Genomic DNA, 19648 nt, shown 5'->3' with positions numbered 1-19648 from the left:
ATTATGTATTTATTTATACTTATCAATATTATCAATGAAATTCAGCTACAAATTCAGCCCATCTAGTATGAACGCTGGAATGGCGGTACCGACTTGCACTCACTTTCATCCAGCGTCTCGCCCTCAACAGCCCTGTACGTAAGATCAACGTTATTGCTCTCTACGTCTGGCTGGAATGTGAGTGTGTGTTTCATCCACTTTTCATCATCGCGCTCGCTAAAGTCCTCTCTTGCATGAGCACCACGGCTCTCTTTACGATTAGCAGCAGCCACGATAGTCTGCATAGCGCACTGGAGCAAATTTGTCAATTCGAGGCTCTCCACCAAGTCTGTGTTCCATATCATGCTTCTATCGCTCAATCCAATTTGAGCATACGAGTCGTAAACCTTCTTCATCTTCTCCACTCCCTCTTGCAAACTCTGATCGGTTCTGAATACAGCTGCGTCTGATTGCATAACCTTCTGCATATCAAGACGTATATCCGCTGTAGATTTTGGACCAGTAGAGTTGCGCACCTTGTCAAGATTCTCTATACTACCCATCCCGGCATTTTCGCTAATCTTCTTGTGTGGCTTTCCAGCTTCGTTGTTGTCACGAATGTGGTTAGCGCACGCCCTACCGAACACAACGATATCAAGGAGTGAGTTGGCTCCCAATCTGTTGGCTCCGTGGACAGATACACAAGCTGCTTCTCCTGCCGCATACAATCCAGGTACCACCTTGTCCTTGCCTTGCTCATCGATTGACAAAACCTCTCCTGTCCATTTCGTTGGTATACCACCCATGTTGTAGTGCACCGTTGGCAATACTGGGATTGGCTCTTTGGTGACATCTACACCAGAGAAGATGGCTGCTGTCTCTGAAATACCTGGAAGTCGCTCGTGCAACACATCAGGTGGCAAGTGAGACAGTTGGAGGTAACAGTGGTCCTTCTCCGGACCCACACCTCTTCCTTCACGTATTTCTATCGTCATCGAACGAGAGACGACATCACGTGAAGCCAAATCTTTTGCAGTTGGTGCGTAACGTTCCATGAATCTTTCACCCTCAGAGTTGAGAAGGTAACCACCCTCACCACGTGATCCCTCCGTGATGAGACAGCCCGCACCATAAATACCAGTAGGGTGGAACTGCACAAACTCAAGATCCTGGAGCGGCAAGCCAGCTCTAGAAACCATCGCATTACCATCACCTGTGCAGGTGTGTGCAGAGGTGCACGAGAAGTATGAGCGACCGTAACCACCGGTAGCGAGAACCGTGTTGTGTGATCTGAAACGATGCAGAGTGCCATCCTCCATATTGAGCGCCATTACACCGACACACTCGCCATCTTCCATGATCAAGTCGAGTGCAAAATATTCGATGAAGAAGTTTGTGTCGTGGCGAAGTGATTGACCGTAGAGCGTGTGCAAGAGAGCGTGCCCAGTACGGTCTGCAGCAGCTGCACACCTGTACGCCTGGCCACCCTTACCGTACTCAAGTGATTGACCACCAAATGCACGCTGGTAGATTTTTCCATCGGCGGTACGAGAGAAAGGAACACCGTAGTGCTCCAGCTCGACGACGGTGCGTGGCGCTTCACGACACATGTAATGGATTGCGTCTTGGTCACCGAGCCAATCAGAGCCTTTGACCTATCGGATGTGAGTGGGGAAAACGGGCTAAAACGCGTTAATACCACTCACAGTATCGTACATGTGCCATCTCCAGTCGTCCTTTGTCATATTGCCAAGTGCAGCGTTGATACCGCCCTGTCTTTAAGTGAGATGGGTGTGGCGTGCATCAAGTAACGTTACCTGAGCAGCGACAGTATGCGAGCGCGTTGGGAACAGCTTAGTGATACAAGCTGTCTTGTGGCCAGCCTCTGCCAAACCGAAAGCGGCACGAAGACCAGAACCGCCGGCACCGACGACGACTGCATCGTATTCATGATCGATTACTGGGTAGTTGGAAGCAGCAAATCCCTCGAATGGCAGCGTGAGCTATTTTACAGCAATTCCGGCCACAGCACTCACATTGTTCTCTGCGTGCTTCGCCTTGACTGGGTCGGTGGCCACAACTCTCGAAACAACGGCCGAAGTCGAGAAAGCACGTCTAGAAAGCGGCGCTGAGTTATGTAAGAGGTTTATATCTGTGTTTCCCTTTAAAACCCACAGCCGCGGATATTTCTCAATCTAAGCATGATGATGGATGAGAAGAGATGAGGCGAGGCGGCGAATCATATGTTGGATATCACTAAATTTCTTGAGTGGCACAGTGAGCTGCGTAAGGTTGTTTAAAATATCTACAGCTGTCTCAACATTATTTTATTTCTATTTCAACCGCCCATTCATCCTCCCAGGTCTATTCCATGTCTAAATATGTATATCGGATAACAAAGAGACTTAATAAATTACTTGGTTGTTGGCTTAGATGGCTTAATACCCTTCGCTTTCTGTTGGCGGCGTTGATTTTTCTGCATCAACTGCTTATCCTCATCATCATTGAAGGTGACATCTCCCGCTTCCTTTTCATCCTCATCGTCATCAACGAGAACTCCAGTATCGTCAGCGTCATTCTTCTCCTGCTGCGCCAGCTTGTTCTTCACTACGGCTCTCGGCAGTACGTGCAGCTTGGACACAAAGAATCCTTCCATGTTGTGCACGTGTGGATAGAAGCGCCTAGTGAGGTGCATATCCTTATGGAACTTCTTTCCGCCAATGTTTGTGAATCCCTCTACACCGAATTCGAGCCCAGTATGAACAAGTTTCACATTTGGTCTCTTTTTCAGCGCGTAATCTACCACTCCCTCATCCTCCTCTACCGTCACTGAACACGTCGAATACACTACGTATCCGCCAGTTGATGATTTTGTGTTAATAGAGTCTATCGCACAGAGAATAAGTTGTTTCTGAAGATGCGAGAGTAGTGCAAAGTCGCGTTCAGTCTGGGGTCTTTTTAGCTTGCTTCTATCTTCAAGACATTCACTCACCTTGTTCACCTTTACCGACTGGTCTTTAGATACGACACCCGTACCACTGCATGGTGCATCTAACAATCTAGAAAAGCGTCAGAATAATACGTCAACACACAACCATCCAACTCACACCCTATCAAACCCTCCAATAACCTTGGGGAATTGTCTACCATCGTAGCTGCAGACGACTACATTCTTGCAGCCAAGCCTGTGCACATTCGCACTAAGACTCTTGGTCCTTGAAGCGTTGGCATCATTGGCGAAAACGACACCCGTGTTCTGCATCAAAGCGGACATGTAGCTTGTTTTACCACCTGGAGCACTAGCCATGTCAAGTACACGCTCATTTGTTTTCGGATCGAGTGCCATAACGGGAAGGAATGATGATGGAGATTGGAGCATGTAGTGACCAGCCAAATACTCTGGCGTTGCACCGACAGGAACACTAGAGTCGAATATCTGTAGACCAACTTTGGTCCATTTACCGATTGGCTCTAGAGAGACACCTCTGTTAATGAGTGCTTGGGCGAGATCCCTCCTGCGGGTTTTAAGGGTGTTAGCTCTAATGGTAACAGGACGTGGAGTTTCGTTAGCGTCAAAAAAGGCAATAGACTGGAGAGAAGGGAGTGAGAGGTGATACGAATGCACAACTCTCTACTCACTTCATCAGGACTGAACATGGAGAAAAGTTTCTCAGCGAGGAACGGAGTGTAGCCATAGTAACTAGCAATATCAGCAACAAGCTGATCAGTGTAATCAGCTCTGCTCCTGTTAGCAGCCTTAAAGCGATGAAAGTCGCCTAGAATGCGGACAATATCGCCTATACGACCGTAAACGGTTTGGGCGTCAGCACCCTCAGTAGCCTCTCTCTCCTTATCCTCTTGAGTGGGGAGAACCATATCATCATCGACCTCACCCATCTCGTTAGGCTCGAGACCAGCAATGTTAGTTCTAATCATTTCTGCTTCTGCGTCTGCAGCTTCAAGGAGGGCTTCTTGATCCAATTTTTTGGATTTTTTGGCGGAGAGTTTCTCTCTTCTAGGCTCAGCGCCTTGAACATCAGATTGCTCGTCTGAGTCTGAATCTGCGTCTGAGTCTTGTGAGCCATCCTCGCTATCATCTTGATCAGAGAAGACGAGTTGCTGGGGAGGATTTTGAGGAGCATCAGCGTCACTGGCGTCGAGATCAAATTCGTCGTCATCATCAGAGCCTTGTAAGTCCTGGAGGTTATCGGAGGCTGATTCGGAGGCTTCGGAGGCATCATCAGAGGCATCTTGCTCATCTTGCTCATCCTCAGAGTGGATCGAAGGAGAAGAAGAAGGTTGCTTTGGTTTTCTTGGCTGCTTGGCCTGGTTCACCTGCTTTGATTTCTTATTTGAGGTGTCAAGTGCAGCGTCTTTTGCCTTCCTCTTTGTGACTCGTGTGCCGTGAGCTTGTCTAGGCTGGTGAGGGACTGGATCCTGTTGCTTCTGCTCTGTGTAGCGTGTTAGAAAAGGCTGAGATTACATTTGGTTATTTTATTACTTGATTTCCTGCCCATTCTGTGCTTTAGGAGATGGCCGTCGACTTGAACGATGGAAAACTCGAGTATTTCACCCGTAGTGAATGCGCAAATAGAATCTGAGCTGGCAATCAATTATCTGAAGTCGAATAATTATGAAATGGCAATTATTTCACACAACAAGGCAAAACGGGGATTTGAATTGGCTGCGAATCAATCGAGCGATAACAAGCTATCAAAGCAGTTGAGGAGTTTGTCTGTGCAGCATAAGTTGCAGGCGGAATCGTTGGAGATTAGGCAGCAGCGGCAGCCACTGCCAGAGCCAGAACAAGAGCCATTACCAGAGCCATCACAACAGGAAATAAGCAGCGTCTACGATGATCGATTTAACAAATACTTTGATAACATTGAGGGTCTAATACGTGATATGAGCAATCCAGTAGCATTTGCGTCTGCTCCTTTGGACGGGGAGTACAGCACTACCAACGACTTGGCGGGTTCATATGAATTGCTCGATGACACTGACAAGCCCTCGTTTATACAAACAGCAACAAACTTGCTGAGTAATTTCAAATCTTATTCTCTAAATTTCACGCCATTCGCTCAATCGCCTCAATCTCCACAATTCTCATCTGAGACACGTGGTACACGTGATACTCTAGACAACGCCAGTAACGTCATTAAGCAGCTAATGGATGAGAATGCAGTTCTGAAAAACAAAGTGGCTGATTTTGAAAGGCGGGATAGAATGCATGACGCTATAAAAGGCAGTATCATCAAATTCGGTTCAGAGTATAAAGTGGGAAAGTTTTCACTCACCACACGCCCACTTACACACTCACAGGCACACAGGCGTGATATGGCTAGTTTGGAGTTGAGCAGGATGGATAGGAGTGTTGCAGGTGTGTTTTGACCAATTTTCATCTCTTTGGCTCACGAATCCAGCCAGCAACAGCAACAGCAACGGTAACACCGCCACGCACGCGTTGTTGAAGAGAATACGCCAGCTTGAATTGGAGCTGTCTGCAAAAGAGCGCCAACTGGTTAAGAAAGTGGGTTGATTCATTCAAATATTCACTGGAATGTTTATTCGTCATGTGATTGCAGGACAAGGAGATGACCAAGCGCGATAAGAGACGGGAGTTTCCGAGGAGAAGGGAAAGTGAGCGGGGATTGGGTAGTGGTGGCAGTGGCAGTGGCAGTGGTAGTGATCCAGACGTAGATTAAAGTGATTCGCGTAATGGTTTGTTTGCAGCGGGTAATTGATAAGACGCGTAGAACACATTACAACATGTACAATAAGTATTCAAATCTGTGTATATCTTTATATTTTTGTTGTGATTTGACTTGGTTCTGCGCCAGCACCGCTTTCACAACTACAATCACCACCACGGACGAAAGATGTCCATGTCAGGTAAACTCGGCAGCCTTAAGACGCAGATGGCGCACAACCAGTTCCTGTCTGCGCTTGGCAACAAAGATATCAAGGTGCTCCAGGACGTCATCACATCCGAGAAAGTTTCCATGGCGAGGTACGCGGGCAATCTCAGTGGGCGATAACCGCAGCTAACAGCCTCAGTACAATGCACGCATCCAGGGAAGTTGAGAAGGTGGCTGAGAATCTCAAGAGCTGGGGATGGGGAGAGGGTGATGATCTCAAGGTGATTTCCCTCTTTTCCCGTGACCAACGCCTAATTATCCCTCTCAGGATGTCTGCGGGGCTGCTTCCACCCTCATTCACCACTTGGCTGCTGCCACCTCCACTGCCGCGTCCTACCAGTCAAAGATACGCGAGCAGTTCAAGCGCATCCGCACGCGCGAGGAGGAGCTCGACGACGTCAAGAAGCGCAGGAAGGCTCTCGCTGGCAAAATCGAGTCGGCCGAGAAGAAACTCGCAAAGATGAACACTGAGAATAAGAACCTCCCGCAGCAGACGCAGCTTCTCGAGAGTTTCCGTCAGCAGGCGTCGGAGCTTGACGTAGAAGTGCTTAACTCCGAGGCGGTGCTTTGGGACTACAAACGCGCAACAACAAAGACGGCACTAGGATACAAATTCTGCAGCCTCGTCGAATATGCTGAGAAAGTGTCGATCGTTGGTGAAATGGGAAAGTTGCTTTTAGAGGTGAGTGGACATTGTTTAGTGGGTGTGTTTGTGCGGCTAACAGACCTCTGTAGGAGATACAGCTCGAATCGTCCTCCCCGGGACAGCCACATCCTGTTTATAGCGGGAGTGAGCAAACGGCTCATATAATAGAAGAGGCAGAGAAGGCTCTTGCTCAAGTTTCCTTTGGACCACTTCCTCTTACATCTCGACCACCTGAGCTGGATGTCTCAGCCAACGACTTTGCACCACGCATCGACAGCCGCGATGTAAACCTCGCAGACACAGTAGATTCCGCTTTGAAAGCGGATGTAGAAGCTGCCGCGGCTGTTGACGACTTGCCGCAAGTTGCACCAGAAACCAAGCCGTGGATGGGTTACCACACAGCATCGGCATCACTCAACTCTGTTGACAGCAATGGCGATTTCCGCACCAGCAACAACCCCAACGCATACAGTAATGCGTATGATGAAGCCAAGTCTCAGTCACCCCCACAGCCACCACCGCTGTTGCACATGGATCAAAAGCCGCGTGGCAGCTTTAGCTCCGAAAAAGACGACACACCCCTCTACCACCACCACACACACAGTTCCCCAGTCCCCTCAGCTAACTCTCTTAGACGCGCGCGCGGCGAGAACGCACAGTATGACTACGACAGCAGCGCTTTCTTTGCGCGTAACCACGCCGGAGGATACAATGATGCACCTGTGTGGGGAGGCACAGGCGAAAGTGTAGGCGGGGGCGTCGGCGCGAGCAGCGTCACTCCCGCACCTATACTCAACACTAAACCGAGCGTCATACTCGTAGGTGGGGAAAGTGAGCGTGAGAGTGAGTATGTGCAGCCCAATGCTCCCGAAGCCGAGAATGTAACGCCGCCTAATCTGTCGAGTGTGGATGTAGGTGGTGAAGGGGAGAGGGAGAGTGGTGTTGATGCACCGGGATACTCACACACACACCCACACACACATCCACACTTACACCCGCACTCATACGAGGTATCACAACCACACACCGCACACACTCCACAGGTGCACTTCGCCCAGCCAGACAGCCCCCAAGTAGACAGGCGAGAAGGAGCCATACATGGAATCGGGCTGGAAGAGGAGGAGGAAGGGGAGTCGCGCGAGGCGTCACCGCTGCCTCCTGCTTATAACTACGGTTACAACTATAACGAGGGGCACACTCACAGAGGTGACTCGAACTACAACAACCAATACAACGACCAGTATGAAGACAGTGCTCCTGCTCCTGCTCCTGCTTTTGCTCTCTCAGACGCATCCTCACACGCGCAAACACACTTGGCGGACGACATACCGAGATATCAGCTCAACGAGGCGCCATATACCTTAGATGAGAGAGTTGACGGGAGTGGGATAAAGAGGGAGGTGGAGAGAGACGCAGAGGTAGAGAGAGCAGCCCTGCCAGCCCCGCCAGCCCCACCTAAGGAAGATGGTGGTATGGAGAATTCCCACTCATACCGCACATTTGCACCGTCGGAAATCACTTCCCCACTGATCAACCCGTATGATACACCACCAGGAGGAGTTGCGAATGCACCAATGCAGATGTATGATTCGCCGTATGCGAATGCAAATGCACACACGTACACATACACACATTCACAGAACAACTCGCCCCACGTCACTTTCTCCCCTCCAATGCACCATGGTGGAACCAGCCCTCGCACACTCACCGCGGGCGCTTTCAAGAGAGGCAATCGAGACAGAGTCAGCGACAGCCCATCAAGCGACAGTACAGCGCCACTAAATATAAACAAGCGTATGGACTCCATGCCTCAGCCACCGCCTCGTGGTGATAGCCTGACGTAGAGCGTATTTTACAGTTCCCGATGCAGATTGACGAAAATTCTACGTAATTTTGAGACACTTTCCGAAACATTTTGTATAGCTAGTAATATATTCTTCATTTTGAACAAGTACAAGTGATAAATTAGGTTAAGGATAAGGGCTACTCACGCGCACCATATGGCAGCGGAGGAGTTGGTTTGTCGGCGTAATGAGGGGAATATGAGTCGTATGCGTTGTATGCTTGGTGGCTCTCTTGAGGTGGTGGAGAGTGAGTGGAAGTGGGGGTGTAAGAGTGCTTGTGCGAGGGTAGACTTTGGAGGGCGTATGCGTCGTTGGAGTTGCGCGCGTCCCAGGCATTCTCGCGCGTGGCCATCATGTAGTTGTCCGGGGCGTTGTAAAGCGATTCGTATTTGCTATGGTCACTGCGCTGAGCTGAGGAGTACCGGCGTTGGATGAAGAGGAAATAGCCCTGAGGAGGAGTGTGGATGAGTATAAATCTGTAATAATGACATTGTACGCACCTGTACGAGAATCATAATTAGCCAGATAAGACCCATCAAGCCGACATCAACCCATGAAAGAATATTGCAAATGTCGTCTGAATACTGTGATAAGGAGAAGGAAGCCTGGGGGAAGGGTGGGTAGTAATCGGATTGGCCTGAAATGGATTAGATAGTAGATAGTTAGATTCATACTACCTACACTGGCTTACGGCGTCGCTCTGCTTAGCAGCGATAGCGATGATAATAGCGAGGGCGCAGGCAAATGCAGCGAGGCTAGATGTAGAGTGAGTGGAGCACCTCAAGCAAACACCCCAACTAACGTTAAAGCAGTGTTTAACCAATGGAAGCGGCGGAAAAGCCTGAACTTCTCCTTGAACACGCCAATGAAGCCGATGGGCTGGATGACGACAACAAGGAGACATAGAACACCGAGAATGTAAGAAGGCCATTCAGGGATTGCAGTCGCAGCCATCACTGGGGATTGCGTCAGTGATTGCGCAGTTTATTGCAGTGCACCGACCTCGCTGGGTAGCGAAAGTAACGATAGCAGTGGCAAGACCAAGGATCTGGTGGGGAGTTACAGTTTGTTCTGAAAAGTCTGCTGATCACCGCACTATAAACTCGAATAGCATTGCGTATACGCCGATGTTAACCATTGGAATTGCTGTGCTTCATTGGAATGTATATTTTAGACGCGTATATCACCCACCACAGCAGCAAACGTTGCTTGTACAACATTTTCTCATTTCCTTGTTGAATGAGCCTTGGTGGTTCGAAGATAAGGTAATGGCTGTGGCTGTCGGTTGATCACCAACGTTCATCATCAAATTGCTGTACTTGGGCATGTACAAATCACCCGCTGGCCATGGATCTCTCTTAATCGCACTCAATTCTACCAATAAATCTCTCATTGTCATCGGTCACAACTCATTGGCTGCGTCGAGATCTTTCGCTGGATTAGACGCTGGATGTAACGTCGTTGTGATTGGCTGTGGATTAGATTCTGCCTGCGATGAGATCAAATTTCGTGTTTCTGCTGATCAAATTGAGTATTTAACAGCCACAAGCCATTCTCAGCTTGAGGCGGCCTTTAGAAGCTGCTGTACACGCACATCCACCACTATAGCCACTATAACGGACTGTGGCATCAACGATAGCCACGACAATTCACCTTCAATCCACTCACTCGTCCAGTTATCACACTCACTCAACATCCCAATCAACGTAACCGATCATCCTCTTCTCTGTGACTTCTCTTTTCCTACTTCGCACAGATTCAGCCTCCCTGATGGCTCTCCTTCTCCGCTCCAGCTCGCCGTTACAACAAACTCCAAGGGCTGCAGACTCGCTTCTCGTATTAAGCGCGAGACTATTGCTCTCCTCCCTAAAAATATTGGCTCAGCTGTACACAACATTGGTCTCCTCCGTTCCCGTGCCAAGCGATACCTCTCCCGGATGAAACTCGAGCGAACAACGTCGCAATCCAGTCTGAGTGAAGAATTGGCTGATTTCGACAATCTCAACGCAGCCGTGCCTCAGTTGAGTCGGGATAATACCACTGAACATGCCTCCGATAAAGCTCTGCGGAGAATGCGCTGGGTCGCACAGATTTCTGAGTACTGGCCACTTGAACATCTCGCCAAGATGGATGAGGCTGATATAGACAGTTTACTTGACGCTTACGGGGAGCCTCACCAGCCGCGCACTCCCAAGACGGAATTTGTCCCTCAGTGGCCCCTTCCACCTCCACACGATAGACACGCGCTATCACTAGCACCCCCTCAATCACCCAAACCGCGCAAAGGCCACATTGTACTCGTAGGCGCAGGTCTTGGCTCGCCAGAGCTTCTCACAATAGCTGCCTACCGCGCACTCAAGACAGCCGACCTAGTTCTCTCCGACAAGCTTGTCCCCGCAGCTGTGCTCAAGGTAGTTCCGCAGTCGACAGAGGTGCGCATCGCACGCAAATTTCCAGGTAATGCTGAGGGAGCCCAGGCGGAGCTCATGCAGTGGGCCGTTGACGGAGCTCGATCTGGCCAAGTCGTAGTGCGGTGTGAGTGTACCATCCCAATTGCATCCAAAGCCACCTACTAACATTCAGCAGTAAAGCAGGGCGACCCATTCGTCTACGGGCGAGGAGGAGAGGAAGTGATTCATTTCCGTCGCGAAGGCTACGAGGCAGTGGTAGTACCCGGCCTTTCGTCCGCCATGGCGGCGCCGCTTATGGGTGGCATACCGGTGACACAGCGCGGGGCTTCTGACTCGTTTCTGCTGTGCACGGGCGTCGGAAGAGGAGGTCGGGTGCTGAGTGTGCCGGAATACGCGCGCGCTCGCACACTGACTATCCTCATGGGCGTAGCGAGATTGCGGGAGCTGGTCGAAAGCCTCGCTCAGCTCAGTTACCCGCCTTTCGTACCCGTAGCTGTAATCGAGCAGGCTTCGTCACCGTCGCAGCGCGTCGTGATGAGCACACTGGACGGGATAGTTAAGGCTTATGAAGGCGCTGGCGATCAACGCCCTCCTGGGATGATTGTCGTCGGGTGGTCCATCCTTTCTCTGCATGGCGAGCACGGCGACTTGAGTGTACTCGATGAGGACGCGGAAAAACACGACCAAGAGCGCGTACATAGGTGGCTGAATGGAAAATTGTCTATCATCACAGAAGGCCCAGGTAGAGCATGGGATGAGTGGCTTAAAGAGGTTGAACGGCCCGTTGTGTTGTGATGAATACTTTAATTGTAACTTTATTAGATAGCATTGATAGACTGCACTTGCATTACTGCGTTATCGTTATCGTCTCATCATGTCATTGCGCCATCTATCTCGTTATCACAAACACCCATCATTGCACAAACCAAAAAAAGATAATGGACGACACAGAGATATCAGCTACAACTGTACCCGGGTTAATTCCGCCGACGCCTGCGCTCTCACGCGCCAACTCGCCGCAGCAGTCGCCTCTTGAAGCAGGGCCAGTGACACCTGCTGCGCCATCTCCCGTGGGTGGTAGTGGGACTGGAAACAACATTACTGAGGATAGTCCACTGGCTTCACCGTTCGCTTCGCTGCTCGATCTAGCGCGCCATTCCCACTGGGGTGCACTCTCCCATGCAGCATTCACAATAGAGACTGTATACGCTGTATCCGCCCAAGATGCACTGTGGGAAGGCGTTCATGCATTTGGGGCACTAGCTCAACTTATGGCAGAGAGTGAAGTGTGAGTCTTCGTGTTTTGTAGCGCGAAATCCTTGATTCTCAAGTTGCACACAGTCCAGTGGCGCTGAATACTTTGGATAGATGCCCAGCACCTGCTTCACCGTCTGCGCAAAAAGCGGGGGCAATCGAAGGGCTCCGCATCGTTGCGCATCACTACTCCGCCAGATGCTACACAGACGCGCTCAAGGCATTGTCTCAGTTGAAGAAAGAGATGGAAGTGAAAGTGGATGGCTATGCACCACTCATCAACGAGTCTACTACGCGCGTCTTTGCCGACGCGGTAGGAGCATTGCAGGATTCCACTTTCTCGAGAATTTTGAACGTTTTGGCTAAAACTTGCTCAGCTCTGCCTTTGACCACGGTCGGTGAGAGTGTTGGATGGTTTGTGGGGCAGAAAGAGCTCGTCGGTGGTGAGTTTTTGCTTTGTGCACTCACTTATTCACTCACTCAACCAATCCCCGCTACAGTCCTCAAAAAACTCAACTGGCGCCTCAGCGACGATGGCCTCGTCGTTTACCCCACTTATCAGCCCACACAGTCAAGCGACCCTCTTAGCATTCAAAACGTCGCCACTAGTGTCTTTTTACTCGAATCTAACTAGTGGATTTTGCATTCATCTTGAAAATCAACTCAACTCAACTTATATCACTCAATCACTCGTCATTCATCACAAAGTATAAATGTTATTCGCATATGATACAACGAAATTAAACGAACGTGGAGTGTATTAGTCGGTGTAGAAAAGGCCAGTGAGATTGAATATAGAAGAGATAGAGGTTCCTCCAGGGATCAAGTGAGAGTGATATCTTAGTAGTGTCCATTTTGTTGGTAATGTGCTTGCTGACTAACATTCATACCCTAATGCTGCTGTTCCTCACGCCGCTTCTGCGCGAGCCAATGCTCGATTTAGATGGTTTGACCAGCGACATTCTCGAGGGTATCTGCTTAACACTTTGTGCAAAGTTACGCGACTGTGGTGAGTTGTCGACTAGGCTTTCGAGCGGGATTACTCCCTCTTCTTTGAATTCGCCCTCCTTATTCAGCTTGACAACGTATGCCCACCCGTCGTCCCACTCTTTGAGAAGGAGTACTGTGTCGCCCGTCACCACTGCTATCTCGTCCGACATGGTCGGCATGAATGCCAGTTTCACCGTGCGGACGTCTGCCGTGGGGCTTTCAAGTGGTGATTGAGGTAGATCGTCAATGTATGTCGGTGTCGATGGCATTGGCGGGAAAATGAATGAACCAGTCTTCTTCTCTGAGAATGGTGATATTGGTGAGGTTGCCGAAGGTGCTGTAGATTGACGCTTCGTGTAGGTCTCCGAGTTGCTACTAAACCCACGCAGCAGTTGTGGTGCAGATTCCCTCCAGTTGCCGAAATCTGCTTCTTCGTCGTAGCTTTCACTAACGCTGATGCCATCCTTATCTTTATCTTTGTCGCCGAATGAAGACGTGGTGTTAGATCTGCTTATTGGAACATCTATCGACAGCTTCTCACGCAGCTTGGCCCTAGCACTCTCAAGCGTGGGTGAGACATTCCTCTTACCGACCGAATTGGCAAAACGCGTCGACTTGCGTTCTTCCATTATGTCCCTGCGTGTGCGGATAACGTAGGTGATGATAGCGAGCAGTGCAGCGACGAGGATAACGGATGCGATAGTCACAGCCGCTATAACGCCATTAGTGATACCGTCATTGGGTTTGTGTGGTTGCGGTGAGTTTGATGTGTTTGAGGGCGTTGACAATGCGCTCTAATGTCCACTTGTCAGACGCCTAATCGGTACTTTTTAGCAGATCAAAACTCACTGGTAGCATTTCAGCGGCTCTCGAAAGTAAAGACATTGCTGTGTTATTGCTTTGTACTCTACTGACCAACCTATCGTCGTCGTTCAAAACTCAGGTTTATCGTTTCTGGTAACCAGCATTCTCTCCCTCATGCCTACTTCCCCTCATGCCTTCCGTTGGGGTGGATGAAATGCCTTGTCGCGCATATCTCATTACGTCATTACGTCATTAGGCAGCACTGTTATCTGGTGACACCGGGGGAAGGGATTGAGTGGTGTGAGCGTGGTGAGCCAGGTGGAGACAGTAAAACCCACGATTTTGTTGCTGACTTATTGCTCATCACGCCTTCTCACCGCCACACGTCCCTTGCATTCCAACCACCATGTCTGTCAAATCAAGAAACGCAGCGCGATTGGAATTTCAACAAGAAATGTGAAGCTGGTATGTGTCAACTAAGATTAGCTATTTAAGCTGGCTGCTGTCCTCGTTGATTCACTATCACTCACATCTCTCCTACACAACTAAACAATGAGGTTCTCAATCACACTCATCGCTCTCGTCGCATCTATTCTCTCAGCCTCCACAGCTGCTCCACTTGAGCAACGCGGCCTCATCCAGAAAGTCACCGACCCGCTCACCAAGGGACTCCAAGGCATGGAGAACATGGGTAAAGGCGGCGGAAAAGCAACCAAAGCTGCACCTTCAAAGGGCGCTAAAGGAAAGCGTCACGAAGAGCAGCAACACGGCCACGGCGAAATGGTGGGTGGTGTCTTACTATCTGCACAACCATCTAACACGCTTATAGCAGGGCAATAAGGCACCTTTCCACGGCCACGGAGGCCCTATTGGATCACCAGCTGGTCCACATGGTGGTGAAGATGGTCACGGTCACAGAATCACTGCAGCCGATGTCCACGGCGGTCACGAAGGCCACCACAAGCGTCAAGATGACTTTGAAGCAAAGAAGCACGCCGTCGTTGAGCACAAGAAGGAGCAAGAGGATCGCGAGCACGGTAGACGCTCAGGATTCGGACAGGGAAATGGCCACGGTGAAGAGCACAGACACGAGCAAGGCCACGGTCGCGAGCATGGTGACAAACACGGTCACGGTGAGAAAGGCGGTCATGGCGATAACCACTGCCACATGAGCCATGAAGAGATTGAACACGCTGTCCAATCTGGTCAATACCTCGAATGCTTATGGGGTGAAGAGAACTACGAACACGGCAAAGGTCAAGGTCAAGCTCAATGGAAGAGAGAAACTGCTTGGGAGAAGGAGCAACAACAATACCAGCAAGAGCAGCTCCAGCAATCTATCCAAACCCAACGTGAAAGAATTCAGCAGCAGCAACAACAGCAAGCTCACCAAGGCGATGATCATCATGATCACCACAAACGCGGCGGTGGTCACGGTCACGAGCAAGTTGAGGGTCATGGTCACGACTACGGCCACGGTGAAGAACATGGTCGCGAGCATGGTCACGGCGAGAAAGGCGGTCATGGCGATAACCACTGCCACATGAGCCATGAAGAGATTGAACACGCCGTCCAATCTGGTCAATACCTCGAGTGCTTATGGGGTGAAGAGAACTACGAACACGGCAAAGGTCAAGGTCAAGCTCAATGGAAGAGAGAAACTGCTTGGGAGAAGGAGCAACAACAATACCAGCAAGAGCAGCTCCAGCAATCTATCCAAACCCAACGTGAACGTATCCAACAACAAGAACACCAGCAAGCTCACCAAGGCGATGATCACCATGATCACCACAAGCGTGGCGATGGTCACGAGCAAGGTCACGGTCGCGAGCATGGTGACACACACGGTCACGGTGAGAAAGGCGGTCATGGCGATAACCACTGCCACATGAGCCATGAAGAGATTGAACACGCTGTCCAATCTGGTCAATACCTCGAATGCTTATGGGGTGAAGAGAACTACGAACACGGCAAAGGTCAAGGTCAAGCTCAATGGAAGAGAGAAACTGCTTGGGAGAAGGAGCAACAACAATACCAGCAAGAGCAGCTCCAGCAATCTATCCAAACCCAACGTGAACGTATCCAACAACAAGAACACCAGCAAGCTCACCAAGGCGATGATCACCATGATCACCACAAGCGTGGCGATGGTCACGAGCAAGGTAGTTCAAGGTCAAGGTCAAGTTCAAGGTCAAGGTCAAGTTCAAGGTCAAGGTCAAGTTCAAGGTCAAGGTCAAGTTCAAGGTCAAGGTCAAGTTCAAGGTCAAGGTCAAGTTCAAGGTCAAGGTCAAGTTCAAGGTCAAGGTCAAGTTCAAGGTCAAGGTCAAGTTCAAGGTCAAGGTCAAGTTCAAGGTCAAGGTCAAGTTCAAGGTCAAGGTCAAGTTCAAGGTCAAGGTCAAGTTCAAGGTCAAGGTCAAGTTCAAGGTCAATGGAAGAGACATGAGCAAGAGCAAAAGCATGGTCACGGTCACGACCACGGCCACGGTGAAGAACATGGTCGCGAGCATGGTCACGGCGAGAAAGGCGGTCATGGCGATAACCACTGCCACATGAGCCATGAAGAGATTGAACACGCTGTCCAATCTGGTCAATACCTCGAATGCTTATGGGGTGAAGAGAACTACGAACACGGCAAAGGTCAAGGTCAAGCTCAATGGAAGAGAGAAACTGCTTGGGAGAAGGAGCAACAACAATACCAGCAAGAGCAGCTCCAGCAATCTATCCAAACCCAACGGGAAAGAATTCAGCAGCAGCAACAACAATAAGCTTAATAGGTTATGGACAATGGTAGATGTCTTGACTTCTTCAATTCTCACTCGTCTCTTCTCGCATTCTTGATCACTCAACACACTGAATTAAATTGGAGTATTTGTACTAAGCATCCTTAATAAATTTTATTCTCTAAACTTAAGAATGTTCTCTACCGGTTTGGAATTCCTCAAGACATAATCGATATGATCTTTACTTTCACTGATTGATATCTCATGAACTGACTACAATATATGATGTAGATAGACATTCATACCTCTCAAGTCATGCATGTTTGAAGATGAAAAAAATTAGTTTGACGCTAAAATGTGGGGAATGCACGAGCAAGTTAAATAGGATTTTAAGCTTCTTTTCATACTACAACACAACACACCGTGCAACAATGAGATCATCAATCGCTCTCCTCGTCGTCGCTGCCGTCCTCTCCGTTTCTACGGCTGCTCCTCTTGATGTCAGAGGTTTTGGTGCCGGCAAGAGAGCTCTCCGTGTTAGAGATAAAGTAGGTTGTTATGCTGTTTGTCTTTAGACTCTCACACAGTACAGCACGATGGTCGCATTGACTTCCACCACTTGACCCACGATGAGGAGAAAGAGCTCAATTCAAGCGGCGAGTACTACCCAGAGCTCTACTCTGAGGAGGCAATCAACCACAAGGGCGAACACAAGCACCACGGCCACGATGAACATAAACACCACGAAAGCAGAGGTGCTGGTGCTAGAGGTTTTGGCGCTGGCAAGAGATCTCTCCATACCAGAGATGAGGTTAGTAGCGCGTCTGAGTACCTTTACTATCTCACACAGTACAGCACGATGGTCGCATTGACTTCCACCACTTGACCCACGATGAGGAGAAAGAGCTCAATTCAAGCGGCGAGTACTACCCAGAGCTCTACTCTGAGGAGGCAATCAACCACAAGGGCGAACACAAGCACCACGGCCACGATGAACATAAACACCACGAAAGCAGAGGTGCTGGTGCTAGAGGTTTTGGCGCTGGCAAGAGATCTCTCCATACCAGAGATGAGGTTAGTAGCGCGTCTGAGTACCTTTACTATCTCACACAGTACAGCACGATGGTCGCATTGACTTCCACCACTTGACCCACGATGAGGAGAAAGAGCTCAATTCAAGCGGCGAGTACTACCCAGAGCTCTACTCTGAGGAGGCAATCAACCACAAGGGCGAACACAAGCACCACGGCCACGATGAACATAAACACCACGAAAGCAGAGGTGCTGGTGCTAGAGGTTTTGGCGCTGGCAAGAGATCTCTCCATACCAGAGATGAGGTTAGTAGCGCGTCTGAGTACCTTTACTATCTCACACAGTACAGCACGATGGTCGCATTGACTTCCACCACTTGACCCACGATGAGGAGAAAGAGCTCAATTCAAGCGGCGAGTACTACCCAGAGCTCTACTCCGAGGAGGCTATCAACCACAAGGGCGAACACAAGCACCACGGCCACGATGAACATAAACACCACGAAAGCAGAGGTGCTGGTGCTAGAGGTTTTGGCGCTGGCAAGAGATCTCTCCATACCAGAGATGAGGTTAGTAGCGCGTCTGAGTACCTTTACTATCTCACACAGTACAGCACGATGGTCGCATTGACTTCCACCATTTGACCCACGAAGAGGAGAAAGAGCTCAATTCAAGCGGCGAGTACTACCCAGAGCTCTACTCCGAGGAGGCAATCAACCACAAGGGCGAACACAAAGGTGAACACAAGCACCACGACGACAAACACGAGCACGATGACCACAAGGAAAACAAGCATGACGAGAAAGACATGCACAACGAAGAGCACTAAATACCATCGCATACCATTGTAGAACGTACTGCGTTTCATTAATATTTTCACGCTACCTTTGAAACATTGATGCAGAGACACTTTATTAAAAGCTTATCTTAAACTTTAATAGCAACTGCTCAGTGGCGCAGCTGTGCAGAACTCTTACCATACTGGTAGGTATGAACGCATCTAGTCTTGTGAGACATACTTCAATTCGCCGGATAACCAAAAAAGGAAGGCTAAGGAAATTAAATCCCACAAAAAATCGGCATCTACCAAATATTAAGCTATTTAAAGGAGATCAGTTTCCACTGCTCTTCTACTTACAACTACAATCGAGCAATGAAATTAACTTACATTGTCGGTCTTCTCGCAGTAACGGTCCTCGCATCCGCCAAGATGGAGGTGAGTATATGTTGAATAATAAGCAAAAGCGTGCTCACCAATGTCCAGGTCAAGCGTGGTGCTGACCAAAACGGATCTCTTGACAAAGCTATTCAAAGCGGTCAGTGGATCGAAGACCTTTGGGGTGCCGGTAACTACCCAAACAACGGGGAGAGCAAGGGCGAATCAAAGCAGCCAGAAGAAGGCAAGAAGGAAGGTAATGAAAACAAGGAATCATCTGAGCCATCCAAGCAGCCAGAGGATAATAAAAAAGAAACACCAGCAAAGCAACCAGAGGAAAATCAAAAAGAATCACCAAAGGAGCCAGAAAGTGGAAACAAGGAGAAAGGAAGCCAGGTCCAAAAGGACAAGTGTGGATACACTCCTGAGGAGAAGGAGAAGTTTATCGCCTCTGGCAAATACGATCCATGTCTTTTCAATTGAAACAGCAGTTGGACACGCTCGCTTAAAATCCCAATGAACAAAATGATTCTCTAAATTAACAAATGTGTATTGTATAACCACACGGACAATTTCAATTTGATTCTGACTGGATGAGTGGGTGGTAGTGGTGGCCGTAGAGGAGGAAGACAAAGGCTGTGGATGAGTAAGAGATGAATGTTGGCCTCAATAATCTGACATCTACTCAAATTCTGTAGACCAAATAAATCTATCCAGTAATCAACCAACCACCCCTGCCTTATCTCCCTTTCACCTCGACTATCATCATCTTTGGCAGAAATGTAAATCTAACAGCAACGAGATACATATTAAATTGGTTTATTGATGCCCTTAATAGGTCATTGCAAGCTCAAGCCCAGGCTTTTAGAAAGAAAGTTGCGAGCCAGCAGCCGAA

The 19648-nt window shown here is 49.3% G+C and overlaps 11 protein-coding genes across 11 annotated transcripts; 7 read left to right on the top strand and 4 right to left on the bottom strand.

The window, feature by feature from the left end:
* Positions 1-62: 62 nt before the first annotated feature.
* J056_002098 (uncharacterized protein) lies at positions 63-2182 on the bottom strand (the record flags this gene model as incomplete). Its single annotated transcript, XM_009267962.1, has 5 exons — positions 63-1634; positions 1686-1751; positions 1797-1964; positions 2016-2107; positions 2155-2182. The coding sequence occupies 5 exons, from the start codon at positions 2180-2182 to the stop codon at positions 63-65; spliced, it is 1926 nt and encodes a 641-aa protein (XP_009266237.1).
* A 210-nt stretch (positions 2183-2392) lies between these two features.
* Positions 2393-4496, bottom strand: J056_002097 (Putative ribosomal RNA methyltransferase nop2; the record flags this gene model as incomplete). Its single annotated transcript, XM_009267961.1, has 5 exons — positions 2393-2926; positions 2972-3038; positions 3087-3568; positions 3619-4430; positions 4481-4496. The coding sequence occupies 5 exons, from the start codon at positions 4494-4496 to the stop codon at positions 2393-2395; spliced, it is 1911 nt and encodes a 636-aa protein (XP_009266236.1).
* A 34-nt stretch (positions 4497-4530) lies between these two features.
* J056_002096 (uncharacterized protein) lies at positions 4531-5684 on the top strand (the record flags this gene model as incomplete). The annotated part of the gene is made up of 4 exons (XM_009267960.1): positions 4531-5256; positions 5302-5359; positions 5403-5509; positions 5565-5684. The coding sequence occupies 4 exons, from the start codon at positions 4531-4533 to the stop codon at positions 5682-5684; spliced, it is 1011 nt and encodes a 336-aa protein (XP_009266235.1).
* A 180-nt stretch (positions 5685-5864) lies between these two features.
* Positions 5865-8387, top strand: J056_002095 (Sphingolipid long chain base-responsive protein PIL1; the record flags this gene model as incomplete). Its single annotated transcript, XM_009267959.1, has 4 exons — positions 5865-5989; positions 6055-6118; positions 6166-6579; positions 6633-8387. 4 exons carry the CDS (start codon positions 5865-5867, stop codon positions 8385-8387), a joined length of 2358 nt encoding a protein of 785 aa, XP_009266234.1.
* Positions 8388-8526: 139 nt separating this feature from the next.
* Positions 8527-9525, bottom strand: J056_002094 (uncharacterized protein; the record flags this gene model as incomplete). The annotated part of the gene is made up of 6 exons (XM_009267958.1): positions 8527-8835; positions 8888-9024; positions 9069-9142; positions 9190-9343; positions 9390-9435; positions 9484-9525. The coding sequence occupies 6 exons, from the start codon at positions 9523-9525 to the stop codon at positions 8527-8529; spliced, it is 762 nt and encodes a 253-aa protein (XP_009266233.1).
* A 187-nt stretch (positions 9526-9712) lies between these two features.
* On the top strand, positions 9713-11593 carry J056_002093 (putative uroporphyrinogen-III C-methyltransferase; the record flags this gene model as incomplete). Its single annotated transcript, XM_009267957.1, has 2 exons — positions 9713-10922; positions 10974-11593. 2 exons carry the CDS (start codon positions 9713-9715, stop codon positions 11591-11593), a joined length of 1830 nt encoding a protein of 609 aa, XP_009266232.1.
* Positions 11594-11736: 143 nt separating this feature from the next.
* On the top strand, positions 11737-12686 carry J056_002092 (uncharacterized protein; the record flags this gene model as incomplete). Its single annotated transcript, XM_009267956.1, has 3 exons — positions 11737-12086; positions 12140-12495; positions 12553-12686. The coding sequence occupies 3 exons, from the start codon at positions 11737-11739 to the stop codon at positions 12684-12686; spliced, it is 840 nt and encodes a 279-aa protein (XP_009266231.1).
* A 250-nt stretch (positions 12687-12936) lies between these two features.
* J056_002091 (uncharacterized protein) lies at positions 12937-13927 on the bottom strand (the record flags this gene model as incomplete). Its single annotated transcript, XM_009267955.1, has 2 exons — positions 12937-13836; positions 13892-13927. 2 exons carry the CDS (start codon positions 13925-13927, stop codon positions 12937-12939), a joined length of 936 nt encoding a protein of 311 aa, XP_009266230.1.
* A 471-nt stretch (positions 13928-14398) lies between these two features.
* Positions 14399-16611, top strand: J056_002090 (Ovarian abundant message protein; the record flags this gene model as incomplete). The annotated part of the gene is made up of 3 exons (XM_009267954.1): positions 14399-14629; positions 14676-16008; positions 16043-16611. 3 exons carry the CDS (start codon positions 14399-14401, stop codon positions 16609-16611), a joined length of 2133 nt encoding a protein of 710 aa, XP_009266229.1.
* Positions 16612-16997: 386 nt separating this feature from the next.
* J056_002089 (uncharacterized protein) lies at positions 16998-18426 on the top strand (the record flags this gene model as incomplete). The annotated part of the gene is made up of 6 exons (XM_009267953.1): positions 16998-17114; positions 17159-17377; positions 17422-17640; positions 17685-17903; positions 17948-18166; positions 18211-18426. The coding sequence occupies 6 exons, from the start codon at positions 16998-17000 to the stop codon at positions 18424-18426; spliced, it is 1209 nt and encodes a 402-aa protein (XP_009266228.1).
* Positions 18427-18750: 324 nt separating this feature from the next.
* J056_002088 (uncharacterized protein) lies at positions 18751-19236 on the top strand (the record flags this gene model as incomplete). The annotated part of the gene is made up of 2 exons (XM_009267952.1): positions 18751-18813; positions 18862-19236. 2 exons carry the CDS (start codon positions 18751-18753, stop codon positions 19234-19236), a joined length of 438 nt encoding a protein of 145 aa, XP_009266227.1.
* Positions 19237-19648: the final 412 nt, after the last annotated feature.

Source organism: Wallemia ichthyophaga (genome assembly GCF_000400465.1).
Source record: "Wallemia ichthyophaga EXF-994 unplaced genomic scaffold scaffold2, whole genome shotgun sequence".
Classification (NCBI taxonomy): Eukaryota; Fungi; Basidiomycota; class Wallemiomycetes; order Wallemiales; family Wallemiaceae; genus Wallemia; species Wallemia ichthyophaga.
Note: the sequence above shows the minus strand (reverse complement) of the source record. Positions and strands in the feature narration are given on the sequence as shown.